The sequence below is a fragment of the Molothrus ater genome, chromosome 26 (genome assembly GCF_012460135.2).
Source record: "Molothrus ater isolate BHLD 08-10-18 breed brown headed cowbird chromosome 26, BPBGC_Mater_1.1, whole genome shotgun sequence".
Classification (NCBI taxonomy): domain Eukaryota; kingdom Metazoa; phylum Chordata; class Aves; order Passeriformes; family Icteridae; genus Molothrus; species Molothrus ater.
The window spans coordinates 4,080,661-4,095,192 of NC_050503.2; the positions used below are offsets into that span (position 1 = coordinate 4,080,661).

The 14,532-nt window shown below is 67.5% G+C and overlaps 1 protein-coding gene across 3 annotated transcripts; it reads left to right on the top strand.

The window, feature by feature from the left end:
• Positions 1 to 1,339: 1,339 nt before the first annotated feature.
• FCHO1 (FCH and mu domain containing endocytic adaptor 1) lies at positions 1,340 to 14,525 on the top strand. 3 transcript variants are annotated; one of them, XM_036399400.2, is made up of 29 exons: positions 1,340 to 1,410; positions 2,271 to 2,427; positions 3,076 to 3,155; positions 3,757 to 3,848; positions 3,949 to 4,023; positions 4,104 to 4,245; positions 4,325 to 4,477; positions 5,170 to 5,274; positions 5,699 to 5,797; positions 5,880 to 5,976; positions 6,501 to 6,545; positions 6,622 to 6,694; positions 6,879 to 6,900; positions 6,980 to 7,034; positions 7,400 to 7,578; positions 7,650 to 7,674; positions 7,990 to 8,052; positions 8,139 to 8,181; positions 8,283 to 8,374; positions 8,494 to 9,099; positions 9,646 to 9,764; positions 10,719 to 10,824; positions 10,901 to 11,012; positions 11,694 to 11,849; positions 12,293 to 12,425; positions 12,500 to 12,699; positions 13,477 to 13,541; positions 13,627 to 13,791; positions 14,260 to 14,525. In XM_036399400.2, the coding sequence occupies exons 3-29, from the start codon at positions 3,129 to 3,131 to the stop codon at positions 14,280 to 14,282; spliced, it is 3,072 nt and encodes a 1,023-aa protein (XP_036255293.1). In that variant the 5' UTR covers positions 1,340 to 1,410; positions 2,271 to 2,427; positions 3,076 to 3,128; the 3' UTR covers positions 14,283 to 14,525. The 3 variants fall into 3 exon arrangements, with proteins under 3 accessions (XP_036255293.1, XP_036255295.1, XP_036255294.1); XM_036399402.2 differs by having other exon boundaries at positions 7,400 to 7,572; XM_036399401.2 differs by lacking the exon at positions 1,340 to 1,410 and having other exon boundaries at positions 2,216 to 2,427.
• Positions 14,526 to 14,532: the final 7 nt, after the last annotated feature.

The following is a 14,532-nucleotide window of genomic DNA, read 5'->3' on the forward strand; positions in this document are numbered from 1 at the left end:
AGCAGGAGGAGGAGGAGGAGGGGGCTGCACCCGCTGCCTTCGGCCCCCGCGGATTTTGGGGGGATTTTTGGGAGGGGGGGGGTCGGAGCCTCCTCGGTGCTGCGGGGGGGTCCCCGTGCTCAGCCCTGTGGGCAGCACGGGGCTGGCAGGACCAGGGGACAAAACCCCCTCAAAGCCCCGCATGGCCACCTCCAAATTCCCCTTCCCACCCCCCCCAGCCAATCCCAAACCTCCCCTTCGCCAAAATCCCCTGGTTCCCAGCCCTTTGCTCCAGCGGGGCTGTTTTGGGGAGGGGGCTCAGGGGGGGTTGGCTCCCCTGGAGCCCAGGTGTGACAGCCCCAGGCTCGGGGCTGTCCCCAGGGCTGTCCCTGTCCCCCCAGCCCCCTCTGAGCCCCCCACTCTGCTCTGACTGGTCCCAGTGGCTTTGGGTTCTGGGGAGGGGTCCCAGCGGGGGCTTCTCCGGGGGACACCGCGGGGCCGAGGGGGTGGCAGCGCCCGCGGTGGCAGCGCCAGCAGAGGCCTGACCCTGGCGGAGCCGTGCGTGGAGCTGGGGAGGGGTCTCCAGCCCCCCGGCCCCGAGCCCACCGGCGCTGCCGCGGTGCCACCGGCTGGGCCTGGCACTGCCATCCGGGCGCGGTGGCACCTGCCAGGTGTCGCCGGGACAAAAGGCGGCGTAACCGAAACCGCCGCGTGACGTCCCCGCCGTCCCGGCTCCGGTGGCACCGCGGGGCCGGCGCGTCCCCCGTCTCGGCGGGATGTTCGGTGGATTCCCGACGGGGATACGGGAATGTCCCCCACATCCCCCGCCCTCCGCCGGGTCCCTGCCCGCGGGGACGCTCCCGCAGCTGCGCCGGTGACAGCCGGTGACAGCCGGGCCATGAGCTCAGCGGGGTGCGAGGCACCGGCTGGCACCGGCGGCGGGTGTAGGGGGGGGACACAGCTGGGCACCGCGGGTGCGGTGACACCGGCAGGGTCGTGGGGGAGCCGCCGCCCCGGGAGCTGCACCGGGAGCTCGGGGGGCGGAGCGCGCGCGGTGGCGGCAGTCCCGGGAGGGAGGTGACAGCTCGGGATGGGTGACACCCGGGGGGACGGCGGCAGCTCCAGCTCCAGTGCCGCTCTCCGGTACCGGCGGCTCCGCTCGCGCATCTCCCCCCGCGCCGCTCCCGCCGCGCTTTGGGGCGGCGGCCGCTTTAAAAATGCAAATGAGCCCCCTCCCCGCGCGCGGCGCGGCGGCGCCTCGACCAATGGGAAGCGGCGGCCGCTGGCTGCGGTCACCGCTGCCGGGCGCGCCGGCCAATGGAGGCGCTGCTCGGGGGGAGGGGGCGTGGCCAGCACCGCCCCCAGCGCGGTCCCGCCGCGGTCCCGGGGCGGCGGCGGCAGCGGAGCGGGGCGGGGGCGGCGGCCCCGCAGGTGAGTCCCGCGTCCTCTCCGGAGCGGGCACCGCGCCCCGGCCCCGCGCCCCGCACGGGGGTCCCGTCCCGTCCCGGAGTGCCCCCGCCGCGGCCCCGCCGCGCAGCTCCCCCGGCCCCGCCGTTCCCGCGCGGGTTCCCCCCCGCCGCCCCCGCAGCATCGCCCTCACCGGGGTGCGAGGGTGCATCCCCGCGCCGCCCCCGCCGTACCGGGGATCCCCCCCCTCCCCTCGCTGTGCACCGCGCCCCGCCGCACCGCACCGCACCGCGCCGCCCCGGCGCCCACCGTTAATAACGCCCCGGTGCACCGGTGCAGCCCCCGCTGGCCACGAGCCCGCTCCCGGTGCTGCGGGCGGCCCCCCCGCCGCCTCCCCGCGCTGCAGGTGCAGGGCTCCGCTCGGCGCTTTCCCTCCTTTTTCATTTTAGGGGTGCACGCCCCAAAAATAAAAACCCCCGTGGTGCCTCCCGATCCCGGGGGGTTTTGGGGTGCGCAGCCCCCCCCCGCGTTCCTGAACCGGGCCCTCCCCTTCCCGTCGCCCCGCATCCTCCGGGGGGGTCCCCCGCGCCCCGCGCTGAAGGTCACGGCTGCGGGTGGCCCGAACCGCCCGGTTTTGGGGCGCGGGGGGGGTCCCGGTGCCGCAGCTCCCCCCACCCCGCACCCCCCGTCCCGCTCGGGGACTCGGTGGCCGCGGGGACTTTGGCCGGCGGCGCGTTCGTGGCGTTTGCGGCCGCCCGGGACCGGCGGGGCTGGGGGGGGGGGGATTCCTGCGGGCCCCGAGCCCCCCCCCGAGACCCCTCCCAGCTTTTCTCCCCCCCCTTTTACCGGGTGGCCGCGCTGAGCCCGCCCCGCTCGTGACACAGGTGGCGGAACCCGTGAGGAGGGACCGGGCAGCGGCGGGGGCTCGGAGCGGGTTTGGGGGGGCTGCAGCGTGCCCTGACCCCCCCCCTTGAACCCCTCCAGACCCTCGGCACGCCGAGGATGCTCGGGGGGGCCCCGCGAACCCCCCAACAGCCCAGGGTGAGTCGGGGGCGCCTCCCCCGGTGGCGCCAACCAGGCGCGAATTTTTGGGGTTTCCTGTTTTTCTCCGGTGCATGATGGGGAGCGGGTTCGGGGGGGGGCACAGACCGGGGTTGGGGGGGGCACAGCCCAAGGTGGGAGGCACATCTGGGGTGGGAGGCACATCTGGGGGTCCCCCCACTGAATGCCTGGGGGGCTGCTCTGCTCGGGGATCCCCAGCGCGGCAAATTTAGGGGGGGGGGTCGGGATGCTTGGATCATTTTTTCTGTGGGGCGGGGGTTCCTGGGGGTGCGGGGGTGTTTTGGGGGGAGTTTTTGGTGGGGCCCAGGGGGCACGGGCAGGGCCGGGTGTGGGAGCAGCCGCCGCCGCACGCAGCAGCCGCTCATTTATTATTGATCTGCGTATCTGGTGTCGGGCCCAGCGCCGCCCCGGGGCCCCCCCGGTGCCCTCCCCGGTGCCCCCCCGGTACCCCGGGGTGCCGCACACCTTGGGGAGGGGTCGCTGGCAGGGAGCAGCGCCGGGGGGGACTCTGCGGTTTCCATGACCACGGGGCTGCGTTTTCCCGGCAAAACCGAGAAAAACGGGTGGGTGCGACCCCGCGGAGCCCCCCCGGACCCCTCCCCCGGTAATGTCCCGGTGTCCCCCCAGGGCGCCGGGAGTTGAGCTGCGGGGTCCCCGCGCCGCTGCCCCCCCCCTCCAAGATGTCCTATTTCACCGAGCACTTCTGGGTAAGCTGGGACCCCCGCCTTGGGTGCCCCCCACCCCTCCGTGGGTGCCCCCCACCCTCAGAGGCCCCCCCGCCCTTGGGGGAGGTGAATTTTCAAAGCCCGGCACCTTAATTAACGCTGTTTATTAATTAATTGGGGGGTGGGCGGTGTGGGGGGGTGGTCGGGGGGTCTCCCCGCCGTGGTGACATCACTGTCCCCCCCTCCCTGGGGGTCCCCAGCCCGATGGGGGGGGGCGGGGGAAGTCGCGTGGCCGGCGCTTCCTGGTTCATCCGGCGGCTGCCGCCACCTTCCTCTTCCTCCTGCCTCAGTTTCCCCTGGGGGTTCACCTGCACCCCCAGCGCGGCTGCGGGGGGTGGGTGGGGGCTGAGGTGGAGCCACTTTGTGGGTGTGGGGCAGCACCCGAAATAACCCCGGGGATTTTTGGGGTTCTGCCCAGCCTGTCCTAGGGAGGGCTGGTTTGGAGTCGGGGCGGGGGGGGGGGGGGAAATTCAGCACCCCAATTTTGGGGGGGTTTGGGCCGCTCCAGACGCTGCTCCCAGGGAAAAGGGGGTGTGGGGGTCCCTTGGGATTTGGGATCTGAGTGGGGGGGCTCCCCTGGCAGGGTGAGAAGAACCACGGCTTCGACGTCCTCTACCACAACATGAAGCACGGGCAGATCTCCACCAAGGAGCTCGCTGACTTCGTCCGGGAGAGGTACCCGGGGCTGGGGACACCCTGGGGGCTCCCCAGAACCCTTTGGGGGGGTCCCCAAAACCCTGGTTCCATCCTAAATCCCCCTCCCCACCATCCCCAGGGCCGCCATCGAGGAGAACTACGCCAAGGCCATGGTGAAGCTGTCGAAGATGGCCACGAACGGGACCCAGCTGGGGTACGGGGGGGGGGGGTCTGGGGCACCTTGAGGTGGCTTTGGGGACCCCCTGGTGACCGTTGTGGTGGCCCCCCGAGCAGGACCTTCGCGCCTCTGTGGGAGGTTTTCCGCATCTCCTCGGACAAGCTGGCCCTGTGCCACCTGGAGCTGATGAAGAAGCTGCACGACCTCATCAAGGAGATCTCGCGCTACGGCGAGGAGCAAGGCCGGGTGCACAAGAAGGTAGCGCCGTCCCCTCCCCGGCCCTGTCCCCTCCCCGGCGTCCCCAGCCAGCCCTGCCCACGCTGCTGTGTCCCCACAGTCCAAGGAGGAGGTGGCAGGGACGCTGGAGGCCGTGCAGCTGCTGCACGGGGTGGCCCAGCTGCTGCCCAAGTCCAAGGAGAGCTACCACAGCAAGTGCCAGGAGTACGAGCGGCTGCGCAAGGAGGGCACCAGCCAGAAGGAGATCGACAAGGTGCCACCCCCAGTGTCCCCCCCTCAGGGTCCCCGTGTCCCTCTGCGTGGTCCCTAACTCCTGTTGGTGGTTCTTGTCCCGTCCTTGGTGGTCCCTTTCCCTCGTGGTGGTTCTGCCTCCTCCCTGCTGTCCCTGTCACCCCCCTCAGTGGTCCGTGTCCCTTCCCTGGTGATTCTTGACCCTCCCTCGATGGTCCTGTTGTGCCACAGTGATCATTGTCCCCTGCCTGGAGTCCCTGTACCCCCCCAGGAGGTCCCTGTCCCCTCCCTGATGGTCTCTGTCCTTGTCCTGGCTGTCCCCTGTCCCCTCCCTGACAATCCCTTACCTTGTCCCGGCTGTCCCCTGGCTGTCCCATGTCCTGTTCCTGATGATCCCTGTCATTCCCCTGGCTGTCCCTTGGCTGTCCTCTGTACCCTCCCTAATGATCCCTGTCCTTTTCTCAGCTGTTCCTTGCCGTTCCCTGTCCCCTCCCTGACGGTCCCTGTCCTGTTCCTGACGATCCCTGGCCTTGTCCCTATTGTCCCCCGGCTGTCCCCTGTCCCCCCTGGCTGTCCCCTGTCCCATTCCTGACGATCCCTGTCCTTGTCCCTGGCTGTCCCTGGCTGTCCCCTGTCCCCCTTGGTGGTCTCTGTCCCATTCCTGACGATCCCTGTCCTTGTCCCTGGCTGTCCCCGTGCCCGGCGGTGGCGCAGGCGGAGCTGAAGTCGCGGAAGGCGGGCGAGGCTCTGCGGAGGGCGGTGGAAAAATACAACGCTGCCCGCGCCGACTTCGAGCAGCGCATGCTGGACTCGGCCATGGTGGGCACGGCTGGCACCCCTGGGAGAGGGCTGGGAGCTGGTGGGAACTGGGAGAGGGATGGGAACTGGTGGGAACTGGGAGAGGGGTGGGCACAGATGGGAACTGGGAGAGGGGTGGGCATTGATGGGAACTGGGGAAAGGATGGGTATGGCTGGGATGTGGGCAGGGATGGGCTCTTCTGGGACTTGGGAAGGGACGAGAACTGATGGGAACTGGGAAAGGGATGGGAACTGATGGGATTTGGGTGTGGATGGGCATTGGTGGGATTTGGGAAGAGATGGGATCCCTGGGGACACATCCCACCCATCCCAAACCCTTCCCTGCCCACCTGGGAACATCCCACACATCCCAAACCCTTCCCTGCCCACCTGCTGATCCCTGGGGATGCCCCCCCTTCCTGACCGCTGTTTTTCCCCGCTCCAGCGCTTCCAGGAGGTGGAAGAAGCCCACCTGCGGCACATGAAGGGGCTCATCGGCTCCTACTCGCACTCCGTGGAGGACACCCACGTCCAGATCGGCCAGGTGAGTCCCCAGGTGAGTGACCCCCTCCCCATTCCCATTTCCCCTCTTTATTCCATGTCCCCTTCCCTTTTTGCCCCCCCAGGTCCACGAGGAGTTCAAGCAGAACGTGGAGAACATCGGCACGGAGATGCTGCTCCGGAGGTTTGCCGAGAGCAAGGGCACGGGGAGAGAGCGGCCAGGTGAGCCCGGGGGTCCCACCTGGGCGGGGATGGGCCCCTGATGATCCCGGGTTGATCCTGGGTTGATCCCTGATGATCCTGGGCTGATCCTGGGCTGATCCCAGCTGATCCTGACTAATCCTGGGCTGGTCCCGGGTTGATCCCAGACTGATCCTGGCTCATCATGGCCTGATCCCAGGTTGATCCCAGCTGGTCCCGGGCTTTTCCCAGGCTGATTCTGGCTGATCCTAGGTTGATTCTGGCTGATCCTGGGTTGATGCCAGGCTGATCCCAGCTGATCCCGGATTGATTCCAGGCTGATCCTGGGTTGATCCCAGGCTGGTCCCAGGCTGGTCCCGGATTGATCCCGGGCTGATCCCAGGCTGATTCCAGCCTGACCCTGGCTGATCCTGGGTTGATCCCAGGCTGATTTGGGTTGATCCCGGGTTGATCCCAGCTGGTCCCAAGTTGATCCCAGTCTGATCCCGGGCTGATCTTGGGCTGATCCTGGGTTGATCCCGGGCTGATCCCACTCTCCATGGCAGGAGCGTTGGATTTCGACGAGTACCGGCTGGCTCCAGCGCAGGAAGGCAAGTACGTCTGCATCCAGCTGGGAGTCCCGGGGGCTGTGGAGGCCCTTCCTCACCCTGCTCCTGCTTTCCCCAGGACCCAAGAGGAGCCGGAGCAAAGCGTTCCGGATCCCGGGCTTGAGCCGTAAGGAGCGGGAGCGTGATGCTGTGTAAGAGCCTCAATCCCCGCATCCCAGAGTTCCTGCATCCCTGCATTCCCACATTCCACGTCCTGGCATCCCTGCATTGTTTCATCCCTGAATTCCCACATCCCCGAATTTCTGCATCCCTGATTTCCGACATCCCTACATCCCTGAATTCCCACATCCCCTGACTCTCCCCCTCATTCCCCAGGGAATCTCCGGATAATGACCTGGTGAGTGTCCCAGTGCCCCGCCCCGGCGCCGTCATTCCCAAACTGGGAGCACTGGGAATGTCGGGGTGTGTCCCTGCAGGGCTGCCCCGAGGTGGACGAGGACGGATTCACCGTGCGCCCGGACAGCGCCCGCAGTATCCTTGGAAAAGGGGGGGATTCTTGGAGGATCCAAGGGCAACCCCAAGCAGGGATTTTTGGGGGATCCAAGGACAATTCCAAGCAGGCTTTTTTTCTTGTGGGGGGGGATCCAAGGGGAATTCCAGCCAGGGATTTTTGAGGGATCTGAAGGGAATTCCAAGCAGGGATACTTGGGGGATCCAAGGACAATTCCAACTGGGGATTTTTGGGCGATCCAAGGGGAACTCCAAGCAGGGATTTCTGGGGGATCCAGGGGAATTCCAACCAGGCATTTGTGGGGAATCCAAGGGGAAATCTGACTGGGCATTTTTGGGGGATCCAAGGGGGATTCCAGCCAGGCATTGCCTTGACATGGGCTCAGGTGAGGTGGAGAATCCCGGCTGTTCCTCCAGCGACTCCGACTATGACGAGGACGAGCCGCGCAAGTTTTACGTCCACATCAAACCGGTGCAGCCGCGGGAGGCGCCCGGCAGCGCCGAGGCCGCCGTGGAGCAGCTCAAGGCCACCGTGGGGAATCTCATCCTGGCCCCCGGCGTTGGGGTGAGCCTGGGGGGCTGTGGGGACCCCCAGAATTCCCGGGGTCACCTCACCCCTGTCCCCTTCTCTTGCAGGGCACCGTCAGGAGGCAGGCGTCCCGTAAGTGGCACTGCGGGCGTGTGGTGGCCTGGGGGGTGGCACCGAGGCTGAGAGCCACTGCTTGGGGACATCTCATCCTTCCTGACCCCCTTCTTGGGGACATCACATCTTTCCTGAGCCCCTTTCCTTAGGGACATCACATCATTCCTGAGCCCCCTTCCTTAGGGACAATGCCACCCTTCCTTAAACCCAGTCTCTGGGGACATCACATGCTCCTAAGCCCCCTTCCTTGGGGACACCCCACCCTTCCTGAGCCACCCCAGGGTCCCCGTGGCTCCGTGTCCCCTCACGGTGACATCCCCCCCCCCCCCGCAGGTCACACAGTGTCCCTGACCCCGGCCTGCAGTGACACAGACCCTGAGGGGACACTGGCAGCAGGTGAGACTGGGCTGGGGGTCCTGAGGATTTGGGGGGCACACGAGGGGTCCATGTGGGGTGCAGCGCAGTGTCCCCTCTCCCTGCAGGTGACAGCACGGGGAGGGCTCTCCCAGCGGCGCAGGTGAACAGGTAGGGGACAGGGAAGGATTGGGGTGCCATGGGGTGGCCACCCCCCATTCCTGGAGGGTCCCGAGCAGGCTCTGAGCCCCCCCACTCTGTCCCTGTCCCAGCGGCCCCGGGAAGCCCCCCCAGGACACGCCACCCTCAGCCGAGCTCTTCGGGCCCCCCCTGGAGTCGGCGTTGGAGGCAGAGGAATTCCCGGGTGAGGATTTGGGGGGCGGGATGGGAACGGGGGAATTCCCGGGTGAGGATCTGGGGGGCGGGACGGGAACCCCGGCGGGGCAGGGCAGGGGCCGCGCTCTGATCGGGGCTGTCCCGCAGCTCCCCGCTCCTACGTCCTCACCTCATCCTCGTCGCCCTTCTCCTCCTCGTCCCCGGAGAACGTGGAGGACTCGGGGCTGGACTCGCCCTCGCACCCCGCGCCCGGTCCCTCCCCGGACTCCCGGCCCTGGACCCCGCAGCCGGGGACGCCGCAGAGCCCCGGCCCCAAAGCGGAGCCGCCCCCCGCCAGCAGCAGCAGCAGCAGCAGCAGCGCCTGGGCCCCGCGGCCCCGCAGCCCCTCCGGCCGCCTCCCCGAGGCCCCCAACTTCGCCGTTTTCAGCGGCCCCGGCGCCGAGGGGCTCTGGGGGGAGGCGGGGGTCGCGCCCCGGGGTCGCAGCCGCTGCCTCAGCGGCCCCGCCCCGCGGGAAGCGCCCTCGCCGGACCCTTTTGGGGATCCCCCGGTCTGGGGCAGACCCCGCAGCCCCGGTGGGGAGCAGCCCCCCCCGACGCGTCCTTCCTCCAACTCGGCCTCCTCATCGTCCTCCTCGCCGGCCCCCCCGAGCGGGGGGGAGTCCTCCAGCCCCTCTCCCTGGGGCTGCCAAGGGCCGGGGACCAGGCTAAGCGAGGGGGGCACGGCTGGGACCCCCCCTCTGCAGTCGGAGCCGGGTGAGTGGGGGGAGAGCTGCCCCATGTTGCCCCTAAATGTGACTTCTACAGCCCCCAACTCTGCCCCCCGCCCCATTATCCTTAACCCTGGCCCCCCGTTACCTCTAAATCAGCCCTCATGACCCCGAACTGTGCCCCCCAATTAGCCTGAACTGTGCCCCCCATAACCCCCAAACTCTGTCCTGAGTGACCCCAAACTCTACCCCCCCAATGACCCCAAATTCTGCCCCCCAATTAACCTGAACTGTGCCCCCCATGACCCCAAATTCTGCCCCCCAATTAACCCAAACTGTGCCCCCCATAGCCCCCAACTCTGCCCCCCATTACCCTTAACCCTGCCCCCCCAAACACCTAAATCTGCCCCCATAATGCCAAAATCTGCCCTCATCACCCCCAACTCTGCCCCCCCATCACCCCAACTCCACCCCCCACCCCAAAACTGAGCCCTGCCCAATTCCTGGGGGGTGGTCCTGGATTCCGGGGAGGGGGGGGGGTCCGGCCATGTCGGGGCTCTCCCCTCACCCCCCCATTCGTGCCCCCCCCCAGATTCTGTGCCCTCCTGGCCCAGCGCTGCCCCCCGGGACGTTCCTCTCGTGGCCCCCCCGCGCCGCTCCCGCACCAAGCGGCCGCCGGCCGGGCCGGCCGCGGGCAGCAACAGCGACCTGGTGCGGGGCCGGGCTGGGGGGGCGTGGGGACCCCCGGGCTGGGGAGGGGCGCGGGGACCCCCAGGAGGGGCGGTCAGACACGCCCCGGCTTCCCAGTGCTCCCAGTATGGGAATGGCGGCGCGGGGAAGGGGGCACTGGGAGGAGATTCCCTGGGGAATGAGAAAGGGGAAGGGGATGGGGACGGGTGAAGGGGGTGGGATGGAGGGGGTGGGAATTTGGGGGTTCGGGGGTGTGGGAATTTGGGGGTGTGGGGATTCGGGGTGTAGGAATTTGATGTGTGGGGATTCAGGGATGTGGGAATTTGGGGATGCAGGAATTCGAGGGTGTGGGAATTTGGAGTGGGGGAATTTGGGGGTGTGGGAATTTGGGGATGTTGGAATTCGGGGTGTGGGAATTTGAGGATTCAGGGATGTGGGGATTCAGGGATGTGGGAATTCAGGGATGTGGGAATTTGGGGATACAAGGATTCAGGGGCGTGGGGTGCAGGGATACCGAGTTTGGGAGCATCCCTGGGGGATGCAGGATTTGGGAATTCGGGGATTGAGGATGTGGGAATGCAGGGATGCAGGATTTTGGGAATGCAAGGATGTGGAATTCGGGCGTGCAGGGATGTGGAATTTGGGGATGCAGGGATGTGGAGTTCGGGGATGCAGGGATGTGGAATTCAGGGGTGCAGGGATGTGGAATTTGGGGGTGCGGGGATACAGGGATGTGGAATTCAGGGATGCAGAGATACGGAGTTCGGGGATGCAGGGGTGCAGGGATGCGGAATTTGGCGATGGAGGGATGTGGAATTCGGGGGTGCGAGGATGTGGAATTCGGGGATGCGGGGTTGCAGGGATGCGGAATTCGGGGTGCGGGGCTGCAGAATTCAGGGGTGCAGGGATTCAAGGATGCAGAATCCGGGGGTGCGGGTGTGCAGACACCCACCCCAGCCCGCCTTGCCCCGGCAGTCGCGCTCGCTGAGCCCCTCGCCCTCCTGGAGCTGCGGCCCCTCGCACTCGGCTCCCGCCAGCCTGAGCGAGCGCGGCTTCTTCACCGTGGCCCCGCCGGCGCTCGGTGCGTCCCGGGGGGATCCCGGGGGGGTTGGGCTGGGGGTGCCAGCCCTGCGCTGACCCCTCTGCCCCCTCGCTAGGGCTGTCGCGCGGTCCCAGCCCCGTGGTGCTGGGCTCGCAGGACGCGCTGCCCGTGGCCACCGCCTTCACCGAGTACGTGCACGCCTATTTCAAGGGGCGCGACGCCGACAGGTACGGGGGGGTCCCGGCGTTCAGAGGATTTGGGGGTGTCCCAGGGGTGCTGTGGGGGTGCAGCCGCTGCTCGGAGCTCGGGGACGTCGCTCGCTCCGTTCCAGCCGGGAGCCTCGGGGCCCTGGGATGTATCCAGACCTTACTTGGGGCACCCCAAAAACGCGGGGGGGGACCCCAAAACATGGGAGGGACCCCAAAAACTGGGGGGGAGCTGGAAATATGGGGGGAGACCCCAAAAATGGGGGGAGACCCCAAAACCGCAGGGGGATCCTGGAAACGGGGGGGGGACCTCAAAACATGGGGGTCAGCATGGCCATGGCCACGGCTCTGGGCTGTATCCAAACCCAAATGGGCACCCCAAAAATGGGGGGGGACCCCCAAAAATGGGGGAGACCCCAAAACCGCAGAGGGATCCTGGAACATGGGGGAGGATCCTGGAACATGGGGGGGGGACCCCAAAAACCTGGGGGTCACCATGGCCACAGCCACAGCCCTGGGCTGTATCCGACCCCAAAACTGCAGGGGGACCCCAAAACTGGGGGGGGGGTGGTGGGATTCTGGAACATGGACCCCAAAACATGGAAGGGACCCCAAAACTGAGGGGGAGCCGGAAATATGGGGGTCCCTCCGGCCGCCGTGTCCTGCCCGGGGCATGTCCTGAGCCCCGGCGTGTCCCCGCAGCTGCCTGGTGAAGGTGACAGGGGAGCTGACCATGTCCTTCCCCGCCGGCATCGTGCGGGTGTTCGGCGGCCCCGCGGCCCCGCCCGTGCTCAGCTTCCGCCTCCTCAACGCCGGGGCCATCGAGCAGTTCCTGCCCAACGCCGAGCTGCTCTACAGGTGTGGGCACGGGGGACACCGGGGGGACACCGGGGGGACAGCCCGCGAGGTGCGGGGGGCAGTGGTGGGGGGCTGGAGTTGGGGTACAGGGGGTGTCTGGGGGATTCAGGGACCTTGGGAGGTGATGGATGCAGGGATGGGGGCGGGTTCTGGGGTACAGGGGGTGTCTGGGGGATACAGGGATCTTGGAAAGTGATGGATGCAGGGATGGGGGTGGGTTTTGGGGTACGGAGTGTCTCTGTTTTCCTGGGGATACCCTCAGGAGCTGAGGGATGGGGAGCAGAGTTTTTGGGGTTCCAGGGCTGTGAGTGTCCTGGGAATGCAGTGATGGGGAGCTGAGTTTTGGGATCCCAGCGCTCTGGGCATGGTTTGGAGCTGGGTACCGGGGTGCCAGCTTCTGGGGGTACCCAGACCCTGCTGCCCCTCTCCCCCCACGCCCCCAGCGACCCCTCCCAGAGCGACCCCAGCACCAAGGACTTCTGGCTGAACATGGCAGCGCTGACCGGGCACCTGCAGAAACAGGCGGAGCAAAGCCCGGCCGCCTCCTACTACAACGTGGCGCTGCTCAAGTACCAGGTGAGCCCCTCAGGGCACCCCCCCTGGGCACGGCAGGGTCTCGGTGCCCCCCTGAACCCCTCGATGTGCCGCAGTTCTCGCGGCTGGGCCCCGGCTCGGCGCCGCTGCGGCTCTGCGTGCGCTGGGACTGCGCGCCCGGGGCCACGCGGGTCAGCGTGGAGTACGGCTACAACGCGGCCGCCCTGGCACTGCCCGTGCCCCTGGGCAACGTGCACGTCCTGCTGCCCGTGGAGGAGCCCCTGACCAACCTGCGGCTGCAGCCCGCGGCCAGCTGGTAACGGGAACGGGGAGAGCGGGAACGGGGAGAGAGCGGGGCTGGGCTGCGGCGGGGGGGGGAGAGGAGGGATGGGGGATCCTGAGGCTGAAAGGGGTGGGGGATTAAGGGTCTGGGGTCCTGAGGCTGAAAGGAGTCAGGGATGAAGGGTCTGGGGTCCTGAGCTTGAACAAGGGGGAGGTGGAGAGTCTGGGGTCCTGAGCCTGAAAGAGGTGGGTGATGAAGGGTCTGGGGTCCTGAACCTGGACAGGGGGGGAGAGGAGCGATGGGGGGTCCTGAGGTTGAATGGGGGGGTGAAGGGTCTGGGGTCCCAAACCTTCACAGGGTGGGGGATGAAGGGTCTGGGGTCCTGAGGCTTATCAGGGTGGGGGATGAAGGGTCTGGGGTCCCAAATCTTCACAGGGTGGGGGATGAAGGGTCTGGGATCCTGAGTCTGAAAGGGGTTAGGGATGAAAGGTCTGGGGTCCCAAACCTTCACAGGGTGGGGGATGAAGGGTCTGGGCTCTCAAGCCTTCACAGGGTGGATGACACAGAGCTGGGAGCCCCAAACTCCCCCAGGGTGGAGGGGACACAGGACTGGGGGTCCCAAACTTGCCCAAGATGGGGAGCACAGGAGTGGGGTCCTGAATCTCTGCAGGGTGGGAGAAATGGGAAATGGGGAACCTGGACTGGGAAATGGGGACGCTGACGGGGTAAGGAAGGCAGGATGTGGGGATCGGCAGCAAGGGCTGAATTTTGGGGGTGTGGGGGCTTGAGGACACCCCCTTATCCCGGCAGGAACCTGGAGGAGAAGCGGCTGCTCTGGAAGCTGCTGGACATCCCCGGTGCCCCGGGGCAGGGAGGTGAGGCCGGGCCCACCCTGCTCGGGGGTCGCGGGGCGGGGGCTCCGCGTCCCGACCCCCCCAACCCCTGCGCTGTCCCCCCCAGGCTGTGGGCGGCTCTCGGCCAGCTGGGAGCCGCTGGGGGGGCCCAGTAAGCCCAGTCCCGTGGCCGCCCAGTTCAGCAGCGAGGGCAGCACCTTGTCGGGAGTGGAGGTGGAGCTGGCGGGCGCCGGGTACCGCATGTCGCTGGTCAAGAAGAGGTTTGCTACAGGTACGGCCGGGGGGGGGACGGAGACGGGGCTGGGGGGTCCCTTCCCCTCAGCCTTGGGGGGTGCGGGGTCCTCTCCCCATCCCCTGGGACCTGGGGGAACAGGGGGTCCCTTCCCTGGGGTGTTTAGGGTCCTTTCCCTGCTCCTTGGGGTGCTCAGGAGTCCCTTTTCTGCTCTGTGGGGTTCCTGGTGTCCTTTCCCTGCTTTTTGGGGTGCTCAGGGTCCCTTCCCTGGGGTATTTAGGGTCCTTTCCCTGCTCCTTGGGGTGCACGGGGGAGTTCCTTTTCTGCTCTTTGGGGTTCATGGGGTCCGTTTCTTGATCTTTGAGGTGCACGGGGTCCCTTCCCTGGGGTATTTAGGGTCCTTTCCCTGCTCTTTGGGGTGCTGGCACCGAGCTCCGGCCGCTGGGCAGTGCCCGTGCCTGGCCAGGGCCGTGCCCTCCCTCCTCTGTGCCCACCTTTCCTCCGCAGGGATTTACCTGGCGGGGTCCTGAGCTGTTCCCGGACCCCCCCCGGGCTCCCCCCGGGCTTTTCCCGCGGTTGTGTGAATTGGAAACACTGGATGGAGGCGGGCTGGGGAGGGGGCGCCTCCTCCTCCTCCTTTTCCTCCTCCTCCTCCTCCTGTCCCCGCCCTGTCGCTGTCCCTGCGTCGTCTCCTGCTCCCCCCCGCCACCCTCCCCTGTGCTGTGAAGGGAGCAGGAGCTGCTCTTTTATTAAACACTTTATTTTCTAATAAATTCCCCC

Coding starts and splice junctions, on each gene's coding strand:
- FCHO1 (XM_036399400.2), top strand. CDS start 3,129: ATGTCCTATTTCACCGAGCACTTCTGG. Junction 6,901..6,979: donor AATCTCCGGATAATGACCTG/GTGAGTGTCCCA, acceptor GTGTCCCTGCAG/GGCTGCCCCGAGGTGGACGA. Junction 13,542..13,626: donor CGGTGCCCCGGGGCAGGGAG/GTGAGGCCGGGC, acceptor TGTCCCCCCCAG/GCTGTGGGCGGCTCTCGGCC.